Here is a 19,533-nt window from a genome sequence, read left to right as displayed (position 1 = left end):
TTTTTAACTCTTGATTCTATTTATATGTGTTTTCCAGTTATCCACTTTCAATTGTGAAGCCATCCCTGTATTCCTAGTATGAAATCAGTTTGATCATGGTACATGATTTGTTTAATGTGTTATTGATTCTGACATGGAAGTATTTCAGTAAGGACTTTCTTTTTATGCCAGTGGGTGAATTACTCTGAGGTTTCTAGATACTTTATCCTCATCTAGTTTTGCTATTAGAGTTATTCTAGACTCATAGAAGGACCTAAAAAAGCATTCCGTCTTCTGAAGTTTTACACAATAATATTTCTTTTTGAGGTTTTGTTCAATTCAGTAATGAGTTCTTCCCAGTCTCAGTTCTTTATTGTTGAGGGCTCCTTTAATTATTTCTTCAATTCTATTTTTCATTACTGATCTGTTTAAATTTTTTTAAATACCCTTCTAGCTCACCTTTGGTAGAATATAAATGTCCAGAAATTCATTTGTTGCCTCTGAATTTTCTAATTTATTGGAATGAGAGTTTTTAAAGTATTCTCTAAGCATCTCGTGGGTTTCATAGTATGTGCTGTTATAGCCGCCTCTACTTTGCTAATTTGGGTTTAGATAAGAATTTATCTTTTTAATCAATTTATCTAATCAATTTATCTTTTAAGAGAATCAACTTTGGTTTCATTGTACTTTTTACTGTTCTTTCTGTCCTCATCATCACTTTCAGCTATAGTTATTATTTCTTTCCTTTCATTAATTTTTGTATTTGTCTTGTCTTTTTATGTTAATAATTTGGGGTACGGCATAAGGTCTTTTATTTGTTCGATACCTGTGTATGTAGACTAGGGATTCATAGCTTTTAGAATTGCATGCATGATAGCCCATAGAAATTCTGATGTGTTTTTATTGAACCTAGAAATTAAAAAAATACCTCTCTGATATTGCAAAGGGACATGCTTTCAACTTCTTCTAGAAGCTAGATTACAATTTCCACCATTTAAATTTGTAGCCAAAAGTGTGTGTAAGACACCATTGGAATTCTTATACCCACAGTGGTTCTCAGAGGGGCCTGCTGAGCCAGCTAGGGGGAAAGACTGAAGGGCCTCAGAGACCCTTCAGGTAGGAAGTCATGTAGTTGGGTTCTCTACAAATGGCTCTCCCTGTTGACACATCTGACTAAGCTGTGATATACAGAGGGAACCATTGTCTAGTCCCAGGTGACTTCAGATTGCAATCTCCTATGTTTTTGTATTTCCGCATTGCATTGCTAGTATTTGCTGAATCATGTGTCTCTGTCTGTCTGTCTGTCTGTCTGTCTGTCTCTCTCTCCCTCTTTGTGTGTGTGTAAAGCAAGAACTAGTGTAAGGTCAATCATATTCACTTACACAATAAATAAATGTCTCTTGTTTTAGAAAATGGGCACAACATAGTTTATAATGACTCTGAGGAAACACAACACCAGTCCTTGCTTGAATTGATAAAAACAGAGTTTTAATCATTTTGGCTTGAAGGTCCAGATTTGTAATGTATAAAAATGAAATAAAGTAAAAAAGACTATGGAAAATATTTTGTTAAGAAGTATGTGTGCTCATAATTCCGTTAATGATCAGAAACCTATTCTATTTTGCCCTAAAATAAGAAAGTTTGGCCTGGAATTGTTTTTTCATTAAAGGACACATTATTGAGTCCAAGCTGTTACAAAGCCTCACCTTGTGTCTTATGCCCTCACTTGTGACTTACTTTGATAGTGAGGTAAGAACCCGCAATGCCAGTGGTGTTGATGGAGAATTCTGCCAGGCCATGTTGATCAGTGATAGCAGCACTGGTGTAGCCAGTTTCTTTTGATTTGATGAAGACTTGTTCTTTTGGGAGAGGAATGTCGTTGACATCCACTAGGCGAACCTAAATTGAACAAGGAAGAAAAGTATAGTCCAGGAATGGTAATACTATACAGATTATAAGAGAAAAACCCGTTTCAGTATTCTATAAATATCCCAAAAGATGCATCAACTGATTCAGGATGCAAGACATTGCTTTACACAAATCTAACACTTTGAGATCTACACCAGTAGAACTGGCTGTGCTGTGAAAGCACAGGGGCCGAAGGTATCATATTCTTAGCTCCATAATAAATGCTTTGTAGGTGCTTTGTAGATACCTGTTAGTCATAAGAAACCATTGACAGATCCAGAATGGACTAAGGGAAGTAGATGCTTTGACACAGTCACAAGATACAGTTGTTGGGGCCCCATGGCGAATGGAGAGCATGGATTTATCACGAATATGTAGCACATGTGGCTTCGTTGAAACACAGTGACATCTTGGGGTTTACAGTTGTCAAGTTCATAGTTTTTATAAATAAAATTATGCTACCTATGTTTTAGATTCTGGGCTTCTAGGTAGCCTTTCTAAGTCTTCAGCTTAGTTCTGGGAATTGAAGTCATGCACTTAAGTGTGTGAAGTACAAGCTCTCCCACTAAGTTACACATCTTGCTTTGCAACCAGTGATGTCAGACAAGTTTAACATTAAGCAGAATGCCCTAGGTTGAGGAACCAACATACAGCTCAAGCATCTGTGAACCAAAAGCACTTACTTTCATAAGAAATGGAATCCCAGGTCTAAAGTGTGAGTCCACTTTCACAAATACTAGTTTGGTTGTGGTTCCTTCAATTTTAGTTGTTCCAGATCCACTGAACTCGAATCCTGAAAAAGAAATTAGCAAGAACATTGGAAGTTCAATGCAGTTAGGTTATTGCTTGCTTTCTACATCTTTTATCTGCATCCTCTAAATCACCATCTTGGTGTGAAGAGACATCGATTTTCACAGCTTCCTTCTTTATATTCTGAGTTTACTTACATACCTGTCCCTTCTTCTATAACCGTTGCATTCACACGGATATCCTCCATGCCATAATATCTTTTATTTATTTGGAACATAGTGATGTTTTCTTCTTGTGTGATGCAGCCATTTTTGTCCAGCTGATATGCAAGATATAAACAAGGTAATGTGATAGTCAACTCAAACCCACATGTGAGGACTTCTCTCAGAAAAATGAGTCCTTACTGCTGTACAGCGTGGCATTCTGCTATAAGCATGGGACTCAGCTTATTTTATTAGCGGCTTTAGTTAGTATTAATATATTTCTACTACAAAGATACTAAGATAAATAGCATCAGAACATGCAATAACATCATAGCAATAAGCAAATAATTAACAATAACCCTAAATATAAATGATTTTAACTCTTTAAGAAGCATGTCTAGCTAATTAGAGGAGGGAAACCTCAAAATTAACAGAATTAATATGTACAGGGAAAAATTACACAGACATTAAAGAAATTTGGAATCTTTTAGGAGAATACCTTCCAAACCTGTACTGAATTTAGAAAACCTAAAACAAAAAGGACAGATTTTTACCTTCATCCAAACCACAAGTGTTAAACCAAGAAGAAATGGACAACGTTGACAGTCACAGAGACCTTAGAGGACAACCCACAGCTCCCACCATTCAAAGACTCATTTTTCAATAGATAGAAACTGTTATTGAGATCCACACTCATCAAAATGTTCACAATGCAGAGAATTGCCTATGATATGGGCAGCCTCAACTGATACACCTCCACCATAACCCCAACTCAAAGCGTCAGGGAAAATCATGAAACAAGGATCAGAAAGATTATGAAAGACCAGAAAGCCTGTTGCAAAAATAGTGTCTTTCAGACACAACAGGAAAAACACACCCATAGAGTTCTCAACAATGTGGTTGCCTGAACAAGACTGACATAGTGGTAGAACCAGTTAACCTGCCAAGGTGGTGAAATGGGGAAATTGCCCAGAGCCCCACTCCTAGATCAAGAGCTACAGCTACAGGTGATCATTGGCTGCTGAGAATGACTGAGATGTATGTAAAGGTCTTTGGGAGTCAGGAGTGGCCTGTCCCTGCAGGTAGCACAGAGGTCTCCCAGGCTGTTGCAAAGTACAAGTGCCATCTCCCATAAGGAAGGGTTGTACTGACTGAGATACAGTGCTCAGGAGGAAGGTCTAGAGGTGAGTCTGGGTAGATTCGGGTGTGGTCTGGCTCTACAGACAGAGATTACCAGGGAGTTACCTACATCCATCCCCAGCCTTTTGGGTGGTAAACAGGTCTACATCTCCTCCGTTGAGGAGAACACCCGGAGTGTTTGACATTCCTGGTTTCTCTAATGCTTATCTGTGAGCTCAGGACCAATGCTCTGCACACCTCAAGTGCTGTGGGTGAGACTACAACCTAGTATAGAAGCTCCTCAGAAAAGGAGAGGTCAAAGTACCACAAGGTCAGCGGTGGGGAATACGGAAACGAAACCTGGGTCAGCATCCCCACACCTGTTCACAAGCATGCCTGTCATCTCTGTGATTCACAAACAAGCGAGCCCATCGGCTGATGGATGGATAATCAGAACTGAAGAGGAGAATTTATGGGCACAGAGATGATCACCTTTCACCAGATTTACCAGACCCAGACCCAGACACACGACAGTGCATGTTTTCTGTCATATGTGAGGGTAAAAATACAAAATGACAGCAAAATGGAAGTTGATCCCTTTGGGAAGAGGAAGATTCTGGCAGGAGGAGGGATGGAGAGAATACGGTAGGTAATGAATGAGGAGATCAAGTATATGATACACATGATTGAATATATTGCAAGGAAGCCCATTGTTTTTCACAATTTACTTACATTTCATATGTGCTAATTAAAATATACTTTCAAAGAACAGTCTATAAGGCATGAAAGTAGAGGGCGCTATATAGGAAGAGGAGAAGCCCATATGGGAGTGAGGACACAGAGAGCAGAGGAGGCATGGGGACAGGGGAATCAAAAACCTCCTATTTTGTATAATGAATATACACAAAAATAAATTTGGTGGTCAGCTCAAGTTGTTGAAATAACCCTCTAATTATAGTGGGTCCTAGGACTATCACTCTTGTCAGTGAGGGGCTCTTGGGAAGTGCACACATGCCTGGCTGGTGCCCCATCACTGAGCTACACCCCCAGTTCCAGAATATTCTCTTTCAATGCCTGTTATGCATTTCCTCTCAGCTGTGCTGCATGCATTGCTGTGCCAGTTAACCTGGATATTAAAAATAGGCCTGTGAACAGTTTTCACTCACCTGGTAACTGACTTCTTTGCATTCAGGCTCTTTCCAATGGTTGCCGTAAGGATATTTAAGGCATATACTTATATTTACATGTCCTGGGACAGGCTTCCCATAGGTATATCTGTCACAAGATAAATGCACACACACCAAGAGTGTTTCTGAAGCCTAGACTCACTGTCTTCCCACCCATAGTCCACACTGACAACTTGAAACTGACTCTGTCTAATTTTGTAAAGACAGCAAATACAGCCCATTATTACCACTTGACACTTTCTAACTATATATGTTAAGAATTTAGCCCCATTAAGAACCTTTTGGAGTTGTGTTAACCGCCCCCGACCTTGATGTTCTAAAAAGATTAAGTAACCAAATCAGGGTCCTCAACTGATGGAGCTGAGATGAATGGGAACATGGGGAAATTACTATATTTACAAACCTCAGTCTTTTGCCTTCTTTCTTATCATTTTTTCTAAGCATGATCATTTTAACGACAAGCAATGTGTGTGCCTCTTCTGTCTGATTTGGGCACATTTGCAAATTTCTCTAGAGCTTTGACTTCTTGGGATCCCAGATTGAGATAGCAGTTTTAGTTGCTGTAGTACAAGATCCTTATTTATGAGGTACCGAAATGCAAGTAGAAAACCCAGATGCCTAACATTTAAACTTGGGTGGCAGCGGCTGGAGCTGGAGCCAGATTGGGAGCCATACTTTAGTGTCTGTGTTCTCTTTACACGGGTCGGTGTTTCTGACCATTCCATCTCCAAAAACAGGGACTTTTTAGTGCTTCATACAATTGATTTTATCATTGGTGTCATGGGAATTACCATCAGCAACACAGGCAGTGAGTGACTGAGCAGGAAGTGATGCAGAGTAGAAAGGGACACAAAGAAGAAAGGAACACCACAGGGGCCATTCCAGGTGGGAAGGACACGACCTTCACATTTCTACATATTCTACAATGAGACATTGTCCCAGGTGATTCCGTGCCCAAGTACATCCTTAAAGTTAGAAGAATTGAAAGATATAACTCACACTGCACATGCCGTCACTTTTAGTTTTTCTTCTTGCATATAGATGCCCTTTGGGACCTTTAGTTGAACTTTAAATCTGGATAGCACTTTTGGGAAAGAGAGGAGAAATTCCGGGTGAATAATGACTTTTCTAGTTGCCTAAATGATCAGTCTCTGCCCATAAATGGTGATTACACATTGTGAAAGTGAGTCCACCCCTCATATAAAGTTAGAACACTGAGTGGTTATAGAGTATATCATTTCTTGCAAATCACTGTGGTATCTACTTAAATGAGAAAAACCCAGTAATTTACTCCTGAAATCCCAGAACTTGTTGGAAGTTCCATGTTGCTAGGTGGATAGCCTTAGCTTCATTGAGATGAACCCCAGCCTTGCACATTTGGACCTCAGTTTGTTCAAAAGAATTCATCCTGTGATAAGTAGAAACTTATGACATCCGATTTCCCTTTGCAGTCTTCCCAGGCCTACCGAATTCCTCCACGGTGAAGGAGTGCTCTTTCTTCACTCCCAATTGTTTTTGTATCACTATCTTGTAGGAGCCCAGAATGGGCTCCAGAGACAGGCTGAAGGACAGTTGCTTAAGCCCGTTCTCTGTGCTGATATTCTGCCACTGCATAATTCGGTTCGATTTTGGATCCTGTGAAACAGGTTGCAAATTTTCTAAGTCAATAAAGTATTCAGAACAACAACACATCTAAGACCACTGTGCTCATGGTGGAAGCATTTGGGAGCCTGCTAATATTCTTCTAGGGGAGAGGGAAATAAAGGAAAGGTGGGACATAACCAACCAGTTATCTCGAATGGCAGAAGGCTGCTGACCCACAGTAGTTCTATAATACCCCAGCATCAAGGTACTTTCAGTGGATTGAGTTCTCTCTGAATATGAACACTGAAGCTTCTTACCTCAATGTAAACCACAGGAAACTGAAACAAAAGGGAAAGCAGTGTTAGTTCAGAACAGAGGGCGGTGACCCCTTTGGCAAACCTGTCTCCAAAACATTATGATTAAATCAGTAACTAAATTACAGTTATGAAGTAGCAATGAAAATAATTTTATGGTTGTGGGTCACCACAACATGAGGAAGTGTATTAAAGGATCGCAGCATTAGGAAGTTTGAAAACCAATGGTCTAGAAATTTCACACAGACAGCAGATTGAATAGATTTATAGATTGGTCTTTAGGACAGAAGTTTCAGTTAGAATTGGATGGACTTAATCTCTATTACAAAGCCACTTGCAAGCCAATTAACCATCACAGAGAAATTTTAAGTATATGTTCTAGAACTACCGGAGTTGTACCAATCACTCAATCGATAGGGACTCAGAAATGGAACTGTGGGACATTATCAGTAAGATTCTCTGATGTGCTGTGAGTCACACCCTGAGCCTTTCCAGTCTGGAGATTATAGAGTTCACTGTTTAAATGAGGATATTTTCAGTGTGAAATGGAGTTATTAGTTTTAAGTATATCTGTTGGCATATTTTTCATGTGTCCCATTAACCCTTATTCATTCGAATGCTGATTTCTCTACCCCACTATTGGGTTTCAATCCAGACATAGCATTGTGACATCAACTCTATGCACCTCCTGTCTCAAGTTATGTAAACATGTCACTGTTTGTTCTCTGTATTGTCAATAAAACCCACCTTGCCAATGCTGAGCAGTACAGAGAATAGGGTGGGACATCCTGGTCTGATGAGGGGAAGAGAAAAGACAGGAAGAGAGGATGGATCCAAGGGGAGAGGACCAAGAAATGTCAGGAGAAATGAACTAGACCTAGAATGTGATCAAAAAGCAAGTAAAATTAGGAAATCTGAGTGCAAGAAAGCTCTACTAGCTTGGAGTTTTAGGATGGGGTAAATTTGCAGAGCATATCGCATTAGGCTAATAAAATGTTTAAATAAATCCTCGTCTCTCTGTGTGGTTATTTGGGTATATAGCTCATTAGGAAGTAACTGCTGCTTTACTAAAATATAAATCAATATTAAATGTTAATAATTTGTAATGTATATACAGTTGAATTGTATAACTTAGGGGTGTCCAGGGCAAGGCACTGGATTCCCATTCTTCATCTAATGGCCTACAAAGGGATTAGCATGTGTCTTCAAGGTGCATGGCTTGAAGAACTTTAACAGATGCCTGACTGTTGCCAGAGTAATATAAAGGAAGAAAGGCCTCAATAGCTGCTCTTGCTTCAAAGGAGAATTGCTGCTGACCAAGCCAAGAGGGGCAGTTTCAGTAGTTTTGCAGGAGACATGGTTCTGATTGATTAGACGAAGAATACACAGTAAAGATAGACACTGACAAGGTCGTTTACGATTTTGTTGTGACTGAGCTGTCTGCAGAGGCAAACTTATTTTAGGTTACCACAAGCTTAAAGAACACAGCCATTTCTAGAAGCTGATAAGGGAGCAAGCAATGGCAGTAGTAAGGGAGATTTAGTGATGTAAGACTCGTTTCTGAAAGTATGGAAAGATAGGTCATGACAAGGGATGATGAAAGTGTGGCACATGTGTACACGATGAAGGTCTATTCAGCTATAAAAAATGACATCACAAAAATTTCAGGCAAATGGATAAAACTTGAAAAAAATTACAATTATAAACCAGGCTCAGAAAGACAACTGCTGTGTGTTCTTTCCTATCTGGGGTTCATCACTGCAGACATGTAGAGTTATGTGTTTGATCTGCAGTATCCGTGGAAACAAGGAAAGAAGAGGGTCACTGGGGTGTGAAATTCCTCAAGGTAGGAGAGATGCTTGATGGAGGTGACATCAAAGTACAGGTGGACTTAAGCAGGGATGATGTGTGGATGGGAGAGAAGAGAGGGAAGCGTGGGAGGGTTAGCCAAACCTAAGGATCTATGAAAAAGCTATGTGGAAACTTACTGCTTTATAAACCGATTAAGAAACATAAGTTTAAACACTATTTGCAATGTGACCTGGGTCCAGGACACTAGGCACCCTCCATTTTCTGCTGGTTTCTCAGTGTGTGCCTTATTTCCTGATCCTCTGAACTAACTGGCACTTAGGTTCTTCTTCTCTTTCCTGCTCTCACTCTCACCTTTAGGTTCTGAAGAAGAGGAAGAGGGTGCAAACTGCAGGTTGAATTTTATAAGATCAGGATGAAGCAAGAAAGAAAGAGGCAGTCGTTCACTTAACAGACTGTGAAAATATCACTTGAGCCAGTCAGGCCTAATGGCACACACTTTAATACCAGCAATCAGGAGGCAGAGGCAGGCTGAGCTCCATGAATCAATGCCAGCCTGGGCTATATAGCAAGTTCCTGGCTAGCCAGGATTACACAGTGAAATCATGTAAAAACATTAAAAAAGTCACTCGACATTTCAAAGTAAGCAAATCTGTGAAGTAAGAAATTTTCACTTGGATACTGAGCTGCCATGGGCTACATCTGTGTAGGGGTTCTAGGCTATATCGATGAACCATCTTTGGTTGGTGTATCAGTCTCAGAAAAGACCCCTGTGCTCAGATATTTTGGTTCTGTTGCTCTCCTTCTGGAGCTGCTGTCCTCTCCAGGTCTTAATATCTCCCCCAGTGTTTCATAAGATTCCCTGCACTCTGCCCTAAGTTTGGTTTTGAGTCTCAGCATCTGCTTTGATACACTGCTGAGTAGAGTCTTTCAGAGGCCTTCTGTGGTAGGTTCCTCTCCTGTTTCCTGTTTTTCCTGTCCATCCCGTTTGTCTTCTGAGCTGAATGGCTGGCTCTTTGGCCAATCCCTGTCCTTCTGAGTGGGACGGAGCCTTGCCAGGCCACAGATGAGGACAACACAGCCAGTCCTGATGAGACCTGATAAGCTAGGTTCAGGTGGAAGGGGAGGAGGACCTCCCCTATCCGTGGAATAGGAGAGGTGTATAGGAGGAGATGAGGGAGGAAGGGTAGGATCGTGAAGGAATGAGGGAGGGGGCTACAGCTGGAATACAAAGTGAATAAACTGTAATTAATATAAAAATTTAAGTTCATACATGGAACACAAAAAGCAATAAAAATTTATTTAAAAAAATAAATAAACAAATAAAATGTATATTCAAAGTTTGCTCATTAGCAGAGTGTTGGTTATGTATGTGATCTGATGATTACAAGTAACATTTTCATATATGTCTATTTTATAGTATGTGTTAATGACTGCATAAGAAATATATTAATTAAAATATGACATACATAAAAAAAGCAATTTTCACGAATGTCTGACATATGATATCTTTTAATATTATCCTGGATGCCCTGGTCTATCTGGCCAGCAAAGAAAACTATTACGAAAACTGAGTGAAGAAGTAAAATTGTTACTATCAGACTAAGGGATGAAAATATTAGATCAGTTCCTAGTAGGTAGACAGAAAGAGACAGCACAAACAGATAATAAAAATGGTGGAATTCTCTCTTCTTCCACACACTCCTGGTGTGAGACAAAAATCTAAAGGCCCAGCACAGGGCTCTACCTCCCAATGCTAAGGCACCTCTGCAGCAGACCAGTCTGACACACATGGTTCAAAGCCAAGACCAGGACAGACTAACCCTAAAGTCTCTGTCTTTGTTCAAATGGATCGATCCTAAATGAGGGAAGGAAGACCTCTCAAAGATCCTAAAGGACCCTAGCCTTCAGAGAGAGAGAGAGAGAGAGAGAGAGAGAGAGAGAGAGAGAGAGAGGGCTTCCCAGGCCCCTCTGCAGAAGGCCCTCTCACCCATGTGCCTGCTGTGTGCCTGTTTCCTCACCTCTGAAAAAGTCCTTTCTCCACTGGCTGCTTCTGCCTTCTGTGTTAAAGGTTTTTCCTGTCTTTAATTCTTTAACTGGAAGAGAAAGGAACCCTACACAGTAGTAGCAAGATCACTTTATAAATGCCACACAAAACCTATTGGAACCCAAGATAAGTCAGTTTGACTAAAGAATTCAGCAAGATCAACATGGCAATTAAGTAATTGTATACATAGAACTCTTAATTGCATTGAAAATGAAGGCAACCAATTACAAATTCAATAAGTTCCATTCATCAATGAAAACTCTGACTTGGGAAATAAGTCAATTAAGAAGTTGAATAGGACTAAGAAGAACATTGCAAACTACTAAGGAATCTATAAAAGGAAATCTAAAATAATGGTTAGATATATGTGTACTAGCAGACACAGGTGCTATTAAATGATTCCTACTGTTCCAAGGCAATATATATACTATTAAAATACAAATCAAATTTCTAGGCTGATTGTACAAGTGCAACCTGATAGTAAAATCTACATGAAATATCCAGGAGTAGTTGATGAAATTCTGAAGGAAGGATTAATTCATGGAAGTGAATTTACCCAACATTAAAATGAAAGTGTTGTAACTATGATGAATCTGGGAGGTTAAAGACAGGAGAGAGAGGCAGTTGGTCACATGTGAGCTGCTGGGGCATAAGGACCTGGGCTTCATCTGCAGAATCTACATAAAAAGCAGGTACAAGCGCCTGCTGTAGTTCTAGCTGGAGAAGCAGAGACAGACAACTCTCGAGGGGTCACTGGCCAGGCAGCCTAGCCAGACCATCAAGGCTAGGATCATCAACCTAGGCTAGGGGGAAACTCTGACTTAGAACTCAAGGTGTATGGCACCCCAAACTGACACCCAAGTTTATCTTCTGGCTAGCATACACATGTGCATACACACACACACACACACACACACACACACAAACACGTGGGGACAAATGAACATGTTATTACACAGAGACACACAAAGTACTAGGAAGTGATCAACAGCTGTGGTGGTTTGAATGGGTTTGGCCTCCATAGACCAATGTGTTTGACTGGTTGGCCATAGGGAGTGGCATGATTAGGAGGTATGGCCTTGTTTGAGTAGGGATGGTCTTGGTGGAGGAAATGTGTCACTGTGGGGGTGGGGCTTTGAGGTCTCAAATGGTCAAGCTACACCCAGTGTGGCACACAGTCTTTTCCTGCTGCCTTCAGATCAAGATGTAGAACTCTCAGCTCCTTCTCCAGAACCATGTCTGCCTGCATGCCACCATGCTTTGTGTCATGAGGATAATGGACGAAACCTCTGAAACTGTAAGCCAGCACCAAGTAATTATTTTTTGTTTTTGTTTTTAATATATAAGAGTGACCATAGTCATGGTGTCTTTTCACAGTAAACAATAAAACCTTAACTAAGACAACAACCTACACTGGAAATTTCAGTGTCAGAGCATAGATAGGTATGGGATTAGAGCAGAGATAGGTAAAGGGATTAAGGGATTGTCTAGAAGAGCCATGTACATGTGTATACAATGAAAGATGGAACTAGAAAAACACTATGCGTGAGGCAACCCAGACCCAGAAAGACAAACATGATATGTACTCACTTAAAGTGGATATTAAGTATAAAATAAATCACAATCACACTGTCATCCACAGACCCACAGAGTCTGTGTAACAAGGAGGGCTTTACGGGGATGTAGAGATCTTCCTAGGAAGGGAAAATAGAATGGATCTTTTGAGTGGGGTAAGAGTGGAGGCAGAAAGGTTCACGCAGGGGAGGGATGAATGAAGAGAGAGTTTGGGGAGAGATGGAGAGATGATCGGAACAGGAGGCATTTAAGGTGCAGTATGGAAATCTATTGTGGTGTAAACTCCCTTGAACCTATGAAAGTGACCTCACTGAGGACTCCTAGCAATGGAGGATTTGACACCTGAAAGGCCATCTTTTGTGACCAGTCAAGGCTCTCAGAGGTGGGACTGGGCCCAAGCCACAAGAGGCAGCTTATGCCCCATACTGCCTGTGTGGCCAGGAATGAGATGCTGGATGACTGGATGGCTCTTTTGCCTGCTCTTGGGATTCCTTTCCTTTTACAGGGTTGTCTTACTCAGCTTTCATATGAGGGCATGGGCCTATTCTTATTGCATCTTGTTGTGCTGTGTTCAGCTGATATCAGTAGATGGGCTGCTCTTTTCTGAAGGGAAACAGATCTGGAGAAGGAAGTTTAGGGGAGAGACTAGGGAGAGTGGAGGAAGAGGAGGCTGCACTTGTGACAGAAGAATAATAGTAGAAAATAGAAAAAATTATCCTTGGTAGAATTACACAGAAGACTATTGGTTAAATACAATGTTTAGACTTGCCAACAAATGGTGTCTATAGTAATTTCTTATTTTCAAAGAAATAATTAAGTAAAAGTGGATTATGGTTTTGTTTACTTTTTAACTAGTTCTTTGAGATTTTGTACAGTGTTTTAAGATGATAGTCAACCCTCCCTCCATTTGTACCAGATCTACTACCCTTCCCTACTCATCTGACTTAGGGTTCTCTATTTTCTTTTTTTTTTCACCCATTAATTTGTTTTGAACTGCCCATTAATTCTTGGATGTGTGGACTTCCACTGGAATATGGTTGACTTACCAGTGTCTGTCCTCTTAAAGACAACCGACTTTTTCCCAGTAGCTGTCAGTTAACAAGAACTCCTCAGCTAGGAGTGGGGCTTCATGTACATCTCCTCTCTCCATGCTAGGCTTTGGTCGGGCTTGATAGTGTATGTGCTTGTGCCTGCTAACACAAGTGTAAGTACAAACGTGCAGCTGCCATATTGTGTTTAGAGGACTGTTCCCTGGTATTTATTCTGGCTCTGACAGTATTCACCTCTGCTTCTTACAGTTTTTCCTCCTTCTCTGACACAATTATCTCTGTGCCTTTGGAGGAGAGGATGTGATTTTGATGTCCAATTTAGGCTTTCACATTCTACAGTCAAGCTGGTAGTGACTGGAATCATCATCCCTACTAGCCACCTTTCATAGTGTGGCAAGAAGATACTTAATCAGGAATCGACTGAAAAATAAGGACTTTCACATAAGGAAGACATAAAATGGCCAAATGTAACTGAGAAAGGGCATAAATAGGCAAAAGATCAGAATCAAAACCAGATCAACTCATACTTTAGAAAGGGGCTGGAAATTAGAATATTAAGGTGGCATTTTGTCTTGATGAACTCACCAATACCCACTAGTGAAAGACTCACCAACTCATTCAGAGGGTGTAGATTTTTATCCATAGAGACAACCCTAAAGTTGACTGGAAAGAGAGAGAGAGAGAGAATTTTTTAGTGAGGTCCAGAGACTCAGTCTTCTCTTGCCATGCTCAGGACGGCATCTTAATTCCTTTGCCCACTCTGTAGCTTCATACCTGACTGTCCTGGCTTGTACACTGGTTTGTCTGTTTGGAGAAAGACAACGCTTTCTTTGTTCTTCACCAGCACCACCGTCTTTTTGCTGAATTCATGTGTTGGCCCTTTGATGTGGACAGAGAGGGACACCTTCTCCTCAGAAAGGGAAAGTCTGGGGAGCTGAGAAAGAGAGGAATACAAGACCCTTAACTGTCTGACCCTCTGCAGCTTTTAGATTTCCTTTTTCACTTCATCTGCTTCCACATCACAGGAAGGAGATGGGTCACGTCAATTTTTGTTATGTAGAGGAAAAAAGTGTCAGAATAAAAACTAGAAAACACAATTGTATGTGATTCAATGGAAGCACCAAACAGTCATTTTTATGGAGTAAATATGGTCTTGATTGAAAATTAGCTCTAACTCTGAAACTGATGTAGAGGGAAAGACAATACATTAATGGTGGTAGAAATTAGGAGATAATATATTAGTGGTGGTAGATACTGTGTCTTGAGGATAGGCCCTGAACAAGAAACCAATACTTATTCAGAAGAGTTGTGGACCTTATTAGCTCAGTGTTACTTGAAAGTTCGTGACTCACTAGCAAAATGTACTACGCATTGGAAAAACGTCTGTTTCTCTGGGTGGTTAAACTTTTGAGAAAATTCATTGGGAAAGCAGCATAAGTACAAGAATTGGCTCTTCCCATTTTAGGTGTGAAAATCCATGGTATTTTTTAATTGGGTAAATTTCTAAGTTTCTCCTGTCTTGAAGTCAAAGATATGTTTCTAGAGTGATCTTTTTTAGAAATCTGTATGTGTATTATAGATGCATATCAACACACATATGTACATGTATGTATAAACAAATCAGAACAGGTTTCTGGTACTCACAGTAAAGGACACACAGCGGAACAAGTCCTTGTCGACCACAAGCTCATTGAACAGGCTTCTGTTTCCCCAGCCATACTGCAAGGTGGCTGTGACTGTCACCGTCTCATTCAGATGGTATAGATGGAGGCAGATTTTCTCAGGGGTCTCAGTGAGGAGCTGGGAAGGGACCAGCACCATATACTTCCTGGAAAGGAAGGAGTTTGGGCCAGCCCAGGACAGATATCAGTGTTTAAGAGTGTAGTTTCATCACAGTAACCCCTGCCATCCATATTTCCACAGTCTGAGATGGCAGTTGACAGCATGATACAGCAGAGTGGCAGGACGATTATCGATTTTTGTAGTGGTGATAACTCAACTTCTGCTGTGTAACCCACCAAGGCAGGTTCAATTGACAGGTGGTCCCTGCACTAAGCAGCCAGCATTCAAGTTCTTGCAGGTTTTTCTTTTCTTTAAATGAAGATATGGAGGGAAAATTTATATTTTCCAGAAACATTCATCAGAACTGTTCTTCATTACCATTTTTAATTCTTGGGAAAGAACTTAGTACTTGTTTTTATTTTTGGGTACTCTCCATCCTCAATTTATAATATGACTGTGAAATTCAGAGTTGCATAATTCACTTATGTTACACTTGAGCATGAGTGAAAAGCTCTCTGTAGAAACCATTCTTTCTTTTCCTAGCATTAGAGATTTTGTTTCAAAATAGCTAAAAATCTATGTGATCACTGCTGTACCACAGTATCACCAGGTTCATAAATGTATTTTTCTGATCTCAAAAGAGCAAAAAAAAAATTTCGCTAACAATGTAATTCTAATAATGTGGATACTTTGGACACCAAACAAGTTCTACTGGTAGTTTAATCCAAGCCCTTGATCCTAACAGGAGTGTTGTTATAGGACACAAACATCCACAGAGTTCTGGTGTGCCCAAAGTCTCACCTGTACCAAGGTTAGACTGTAGCCTATTCATTTCCAACCAAGAGTCCCAACAGTTTAAATGGTCATTTTCCAAGTGAGTAAGAAGGTTCAACAAATAAGAATTTCTCTGACCACTGGGATTTTAGATATTCCTGGTATCTAGGAGGAATGCTGTTCTAAATCACATAATACCTCAGTTTAGCCACACTGATCCCTTTAGAGTTCTAAAAACAAAAAGATTATACATAATCATGTAATGCTAGAGTTGGGAAACACACACACATATAATTACTGTTTGTTAATTTTATAGCAAAAAGACTTTGGGAAGGTTTTCCGGAGAAGGGACTGTGAAAGGAAAGGAATGGTTTTGATTGGAGGAGGAAAGATATAGGAGAGTCCTTCGTGGTACTCACGGATCTGCATGGATGGAGGAAGCAGAAGGCAGAAAGACAAGAAGAACTGAAATGAGACATGGCAGAGCCTGTCTGTTCTTCCACATGGTGTAGGAAGAAAGGACAGGAGGACAGGGCTTATGGTGTCCTCTTCCTTAACCCTGTTTCTAGAGATTTCCCCAATCCACCCTGGCTATTTATGAGTACTCTGTGCAAACAGGAAGCTTTGCCAAAGGTGTCTAAATAGAAGAGTGGAATTTCTGCAAGAGTTCTTTGTTAGTGTCACTGCATTCAGTGATGGCCTCTGGACAACTCAAATAAGTTACAACAGTCTCAGGAAAGGTGCCAGATGGTGGATGGTGCTGGTAAAGGGTCAAGGCCATGCAAACCCATAATGCACATAGACTCTGCTTGGTTTGAATTAGAGAAGGCTTTCTCAGCCTTAATGACCAATAAATCTTTGCAGTACATGACTGTGCTGTGATTGTGTGACATTTGTCACCTCACTGCTTCTACTCACCTAGAATCTCTTAGCACTACTTTGAATGAGACCTCTCCATTTCTCTCTTTCCTCATTTAAGAGTAAACAGGAGAAGTCCAGGTTGGAGATTTTCAGTGTTCTTTTATCTGATTATACAATAATCTGTTTTTATTGGTCTTTTGTGTAAAAAGGAAAACTGTGGATACTGAGAAAGATAAAAATATCACCTATTACAAGTCACTGTACCTAAATCTTCTTGTTAGAACATAAGTCCCCAAAGCTCATATAGAGACACACTTGCAAAGTCTTATTGCTGTGGGTTACTAGGAAGCCAATTACAATTTGTGCAACTAAAGGTGGTTGCTTCAAATGCTGAAGTGAATATTATTCAGGATGCAACTCAGTTGCTTTGGAAGGACATTAAGGTATGAGTTGGGAAGCACATTAACATTTCTATTCTAGATCATAGGGATGTTGATTTTTGCAAAGATCCTACCACACTGATTTTTTAAGAAGGTTAGTATAAAAGAAATCAGTTATAATCTTGAGACATTAAGGAAAAGGAATAAACCTGCTAGAAGGGGATTCGGGTAAGCATGTGAAGGATGAAAAAGAAATACAACTTCTGAATTTCATTGATTGAACTCTGAACCCTAGTTAATCATCAATAGGAAGTCTCACCAACTCCTGAACTGGCCCCTTTTGTCCAAATTCCACTGAAATAATAATTACATTTTTTCCTCTTAACTTCCTATTTATTTTTATTATTTTTTTTGAGCATGACAATGCATAGCTTTAACTTCCTGATAGGTGATGGTAGAAATGATAGACACAGAAACATTAAGAGGTTCTAACACTGCAGGATAGTATCAAATGGCAGGGCATGTCATCTGAGATAGTGCATAATCCAGGCTCAGAACTCACAGAGATCTTGTTAGAGAGCAGACATGCTATCCTAGTTACTTGAAGTTTTAAAGTAGACAGAGAAAGTAGGGTACAGATCTGAGTCTTGAGAAAGCTTATGCAATGGGTAACATAGGCATGTCTGAAATAGAAAGACTTTGTTGGAATAACAGTGCTGAGGTAAGCCCAAGCTTTAAGAGGTCCCATAGGAAATAAGACAAACAAAAACTTGGAGTATAACATGAAATGGTTGAAATAATCAAAGCATATAAAAATACTCTTTAGAATAATAGTTCATGTGTTGGCATGAGAGAATGACCAAGGGCCTAGAAACCCTAATGGATGGCTGGTGTAGTTATCTGAACATGCTGTCATGGTGTTACAAGATGAGAGAGGAGGAGTCAGACAGACTTCCTGGTGGCAGACATATAGGGACAGGAACAATGCCTAAGCAAAAAAGGTGTCAAACCTCTAGGGTGACTGTCTTCTTCCTTAATGGGGTTGTTGGCTAAGATTGGCTCCTATGGCCTTTTATTTGAGTGCCAAGTCAGCAGGGATTGGTACTGTTTGAAAGAAGGAGAAAGCCTGGGAAGTGTGACCTTGTTGGAGGAAGTGTGGCGCTGTGGGTGAGCTTAGAGGTTTCAAAAGCCCATGTTAGTCACTTCCTCTCTCTCTCTCTTACTCTTCCTTCCCTCTTTGTGCCTGTGGGTCAGGAGGATGTAGCTTCATTTCCTTCTTCTACACCATGTCTTAATGCATATGGCCAAATTCTCTGCCATGTTGTCAATGGCCTAAATCTCTGGAACCGTAAGCCAGCTACCAATTAAATGCTTTCTTTTATAAGAGTTCCCTTGGTTGTGGTATCTCTTATATTTTTGGTTGTGAGCCTAGCCTTTAATGGCTGAGCCATCTCTCTAGTTCTGGTTGTGGTATCTCTTTACAGCAATAGAGCAGTGACTAAGACAGAAGTTGGTACCAGGGCCTGGGGTACTGCTGGAACAGGCCTGACCATGCTGCTTGTTGGCAGAATGTGGACTTCTGTACTCTGGATTGAGAAAGCAGTTGAACATTTCAGGCAGGGCTGGCTGGGCCATCCTAGCAACAGGGAGAGCCATGCTGAGGGCTGTGTAACTATGACAGCCCAGCTCAAGAAGTGTCAGAGGGGAAGAACTTTAGTAGGCAGCCTTGAGACCATTCTTGTCAAATTTTGGAAAAGAATAAGGCTGGGTGTTGCCCTTGTTTTAAATATGCCCGGGGCTAAATTGGAGAGTTTTGAATTAATGGCCGAGGAGCTTTGAAGACAGCCAAGTACTGACTCTGCCATGTGGTCACGGTGGCCACTCTTCTGCAGCTCTATCAGGAAAAGGAGCGACCTGGACAAAGAGAAATACAAAATGTGCACTTTGAGGAGAGGAGGAGTACCAGGAAAGGTAATGGAACTAAGTCCAGCACTCAAAGAGATAAAAAGTTTAAAGAAGAGCCTGATGCTAAATGGTAAAAGAAGAGTAGGGACCTCAGGGCAATATTCCACCAACTAAACTTCCAACTGGTGAAAAGAAATGAAAGAAAACCTTAAGTCCTGATAGAAAACATTTACAACAGGAAGCCAATGCATGTGTAAGTGAACGAGGAGAACCCAGTCCATCTCCATCAGGGAGCAAATTTGGTAGT

The 19,533-nt window shown here is 40.5% G+C and overlaps 1 protein-coding gene and 1 long non-coding RNA gene across 2 annotated transcripts in view; both read right to left on the bottom strand.

Annotated features, from left to right (window-relative positions):
- Positions 1-16,657, bottom strand: part of LOC110542668 (murinoglobulin-1-like) — a 39,479-nt gene extending 22,822 nt beyond the window's left edge. Inside the window, exons 1-11 of the mRNA XM_060384156.1 lie at positions 16,500-16,657; positions 15,169-15,352; positions 14,299-14,458; positions 14,135-14,187; positions 7,048-7,068; positions 6,613-6,781; positions 6,146-6,230; positions 5,126-5,234; positions 2,839-2,956; positions 2,571-2,680; positions 1,717-1,878 (exon numbers count right to left, since the gene is read on the bottom strand). Of these exons, the coding sequence (XP_060240139.1) occupies positions 1,717-1,878; positions 2,571-2,680; positions 2,839-2,956; positions 5,126-5,234; positions 6,146-6,230; positions 6,613-6,781; positions 7,048-7,068; positions 14,135-14,187; positions 14,299-14,458; positions 15,169-15,352; positions 16,500-16,585 (1,257 nt within the window). The 5' untranslated portion in view covers positions 16,586-16,657. The remainder of the gene's footprint in view (positions 1-1,716; positions 1,879-2,570; positions 2,681-2,838; positions 2,957-5,125; positions 5,235-6,145; positions 6,231-6,612; positions 6,782-7,047; positions 7,069-14,134; positions 14,188-14,298; positions 14,459-15,168; positions 15,353-16,499) is intronic.
- Positions 9,340-14,128, bottom strand: LOC132654287 (uncharacterized). Its single transcript, XR_009591951.1, has 2 exons — positions 12,491-14,128; positions 9,340-10,074 (listed from the first exon to the last, which is right to left on the bottom strand). It is a non-coding gene; the product is annotated as an uncharacterized LOC132654287 (long non-coding RNA).
- Positions 16,658-19,533: the final 2,876 nt, after the last annotated feature.

The sequence above is a fragment of the Meriones unguiculatus genome, chromosome 5, assembly GCF_030254825.1.
Source record: "Meriones unguiculatus strain TT.TT164.6M chromosome 5, Bangor_MerUng_6.1, whole genome shotgun sequence".
Classification (NCBI taxonomy): domain Eukaryota; kingdom Metazoa; phylum Chordata; class Mammalia; order Rodentia; family Muridae; genus Meriones; species Meriones unguiculatus.
The sequence above is the reverse complement of the archived record's forward strand: the minus strand, read 5'-3'. Positions and strand labels throughout refer to the sequence as shown.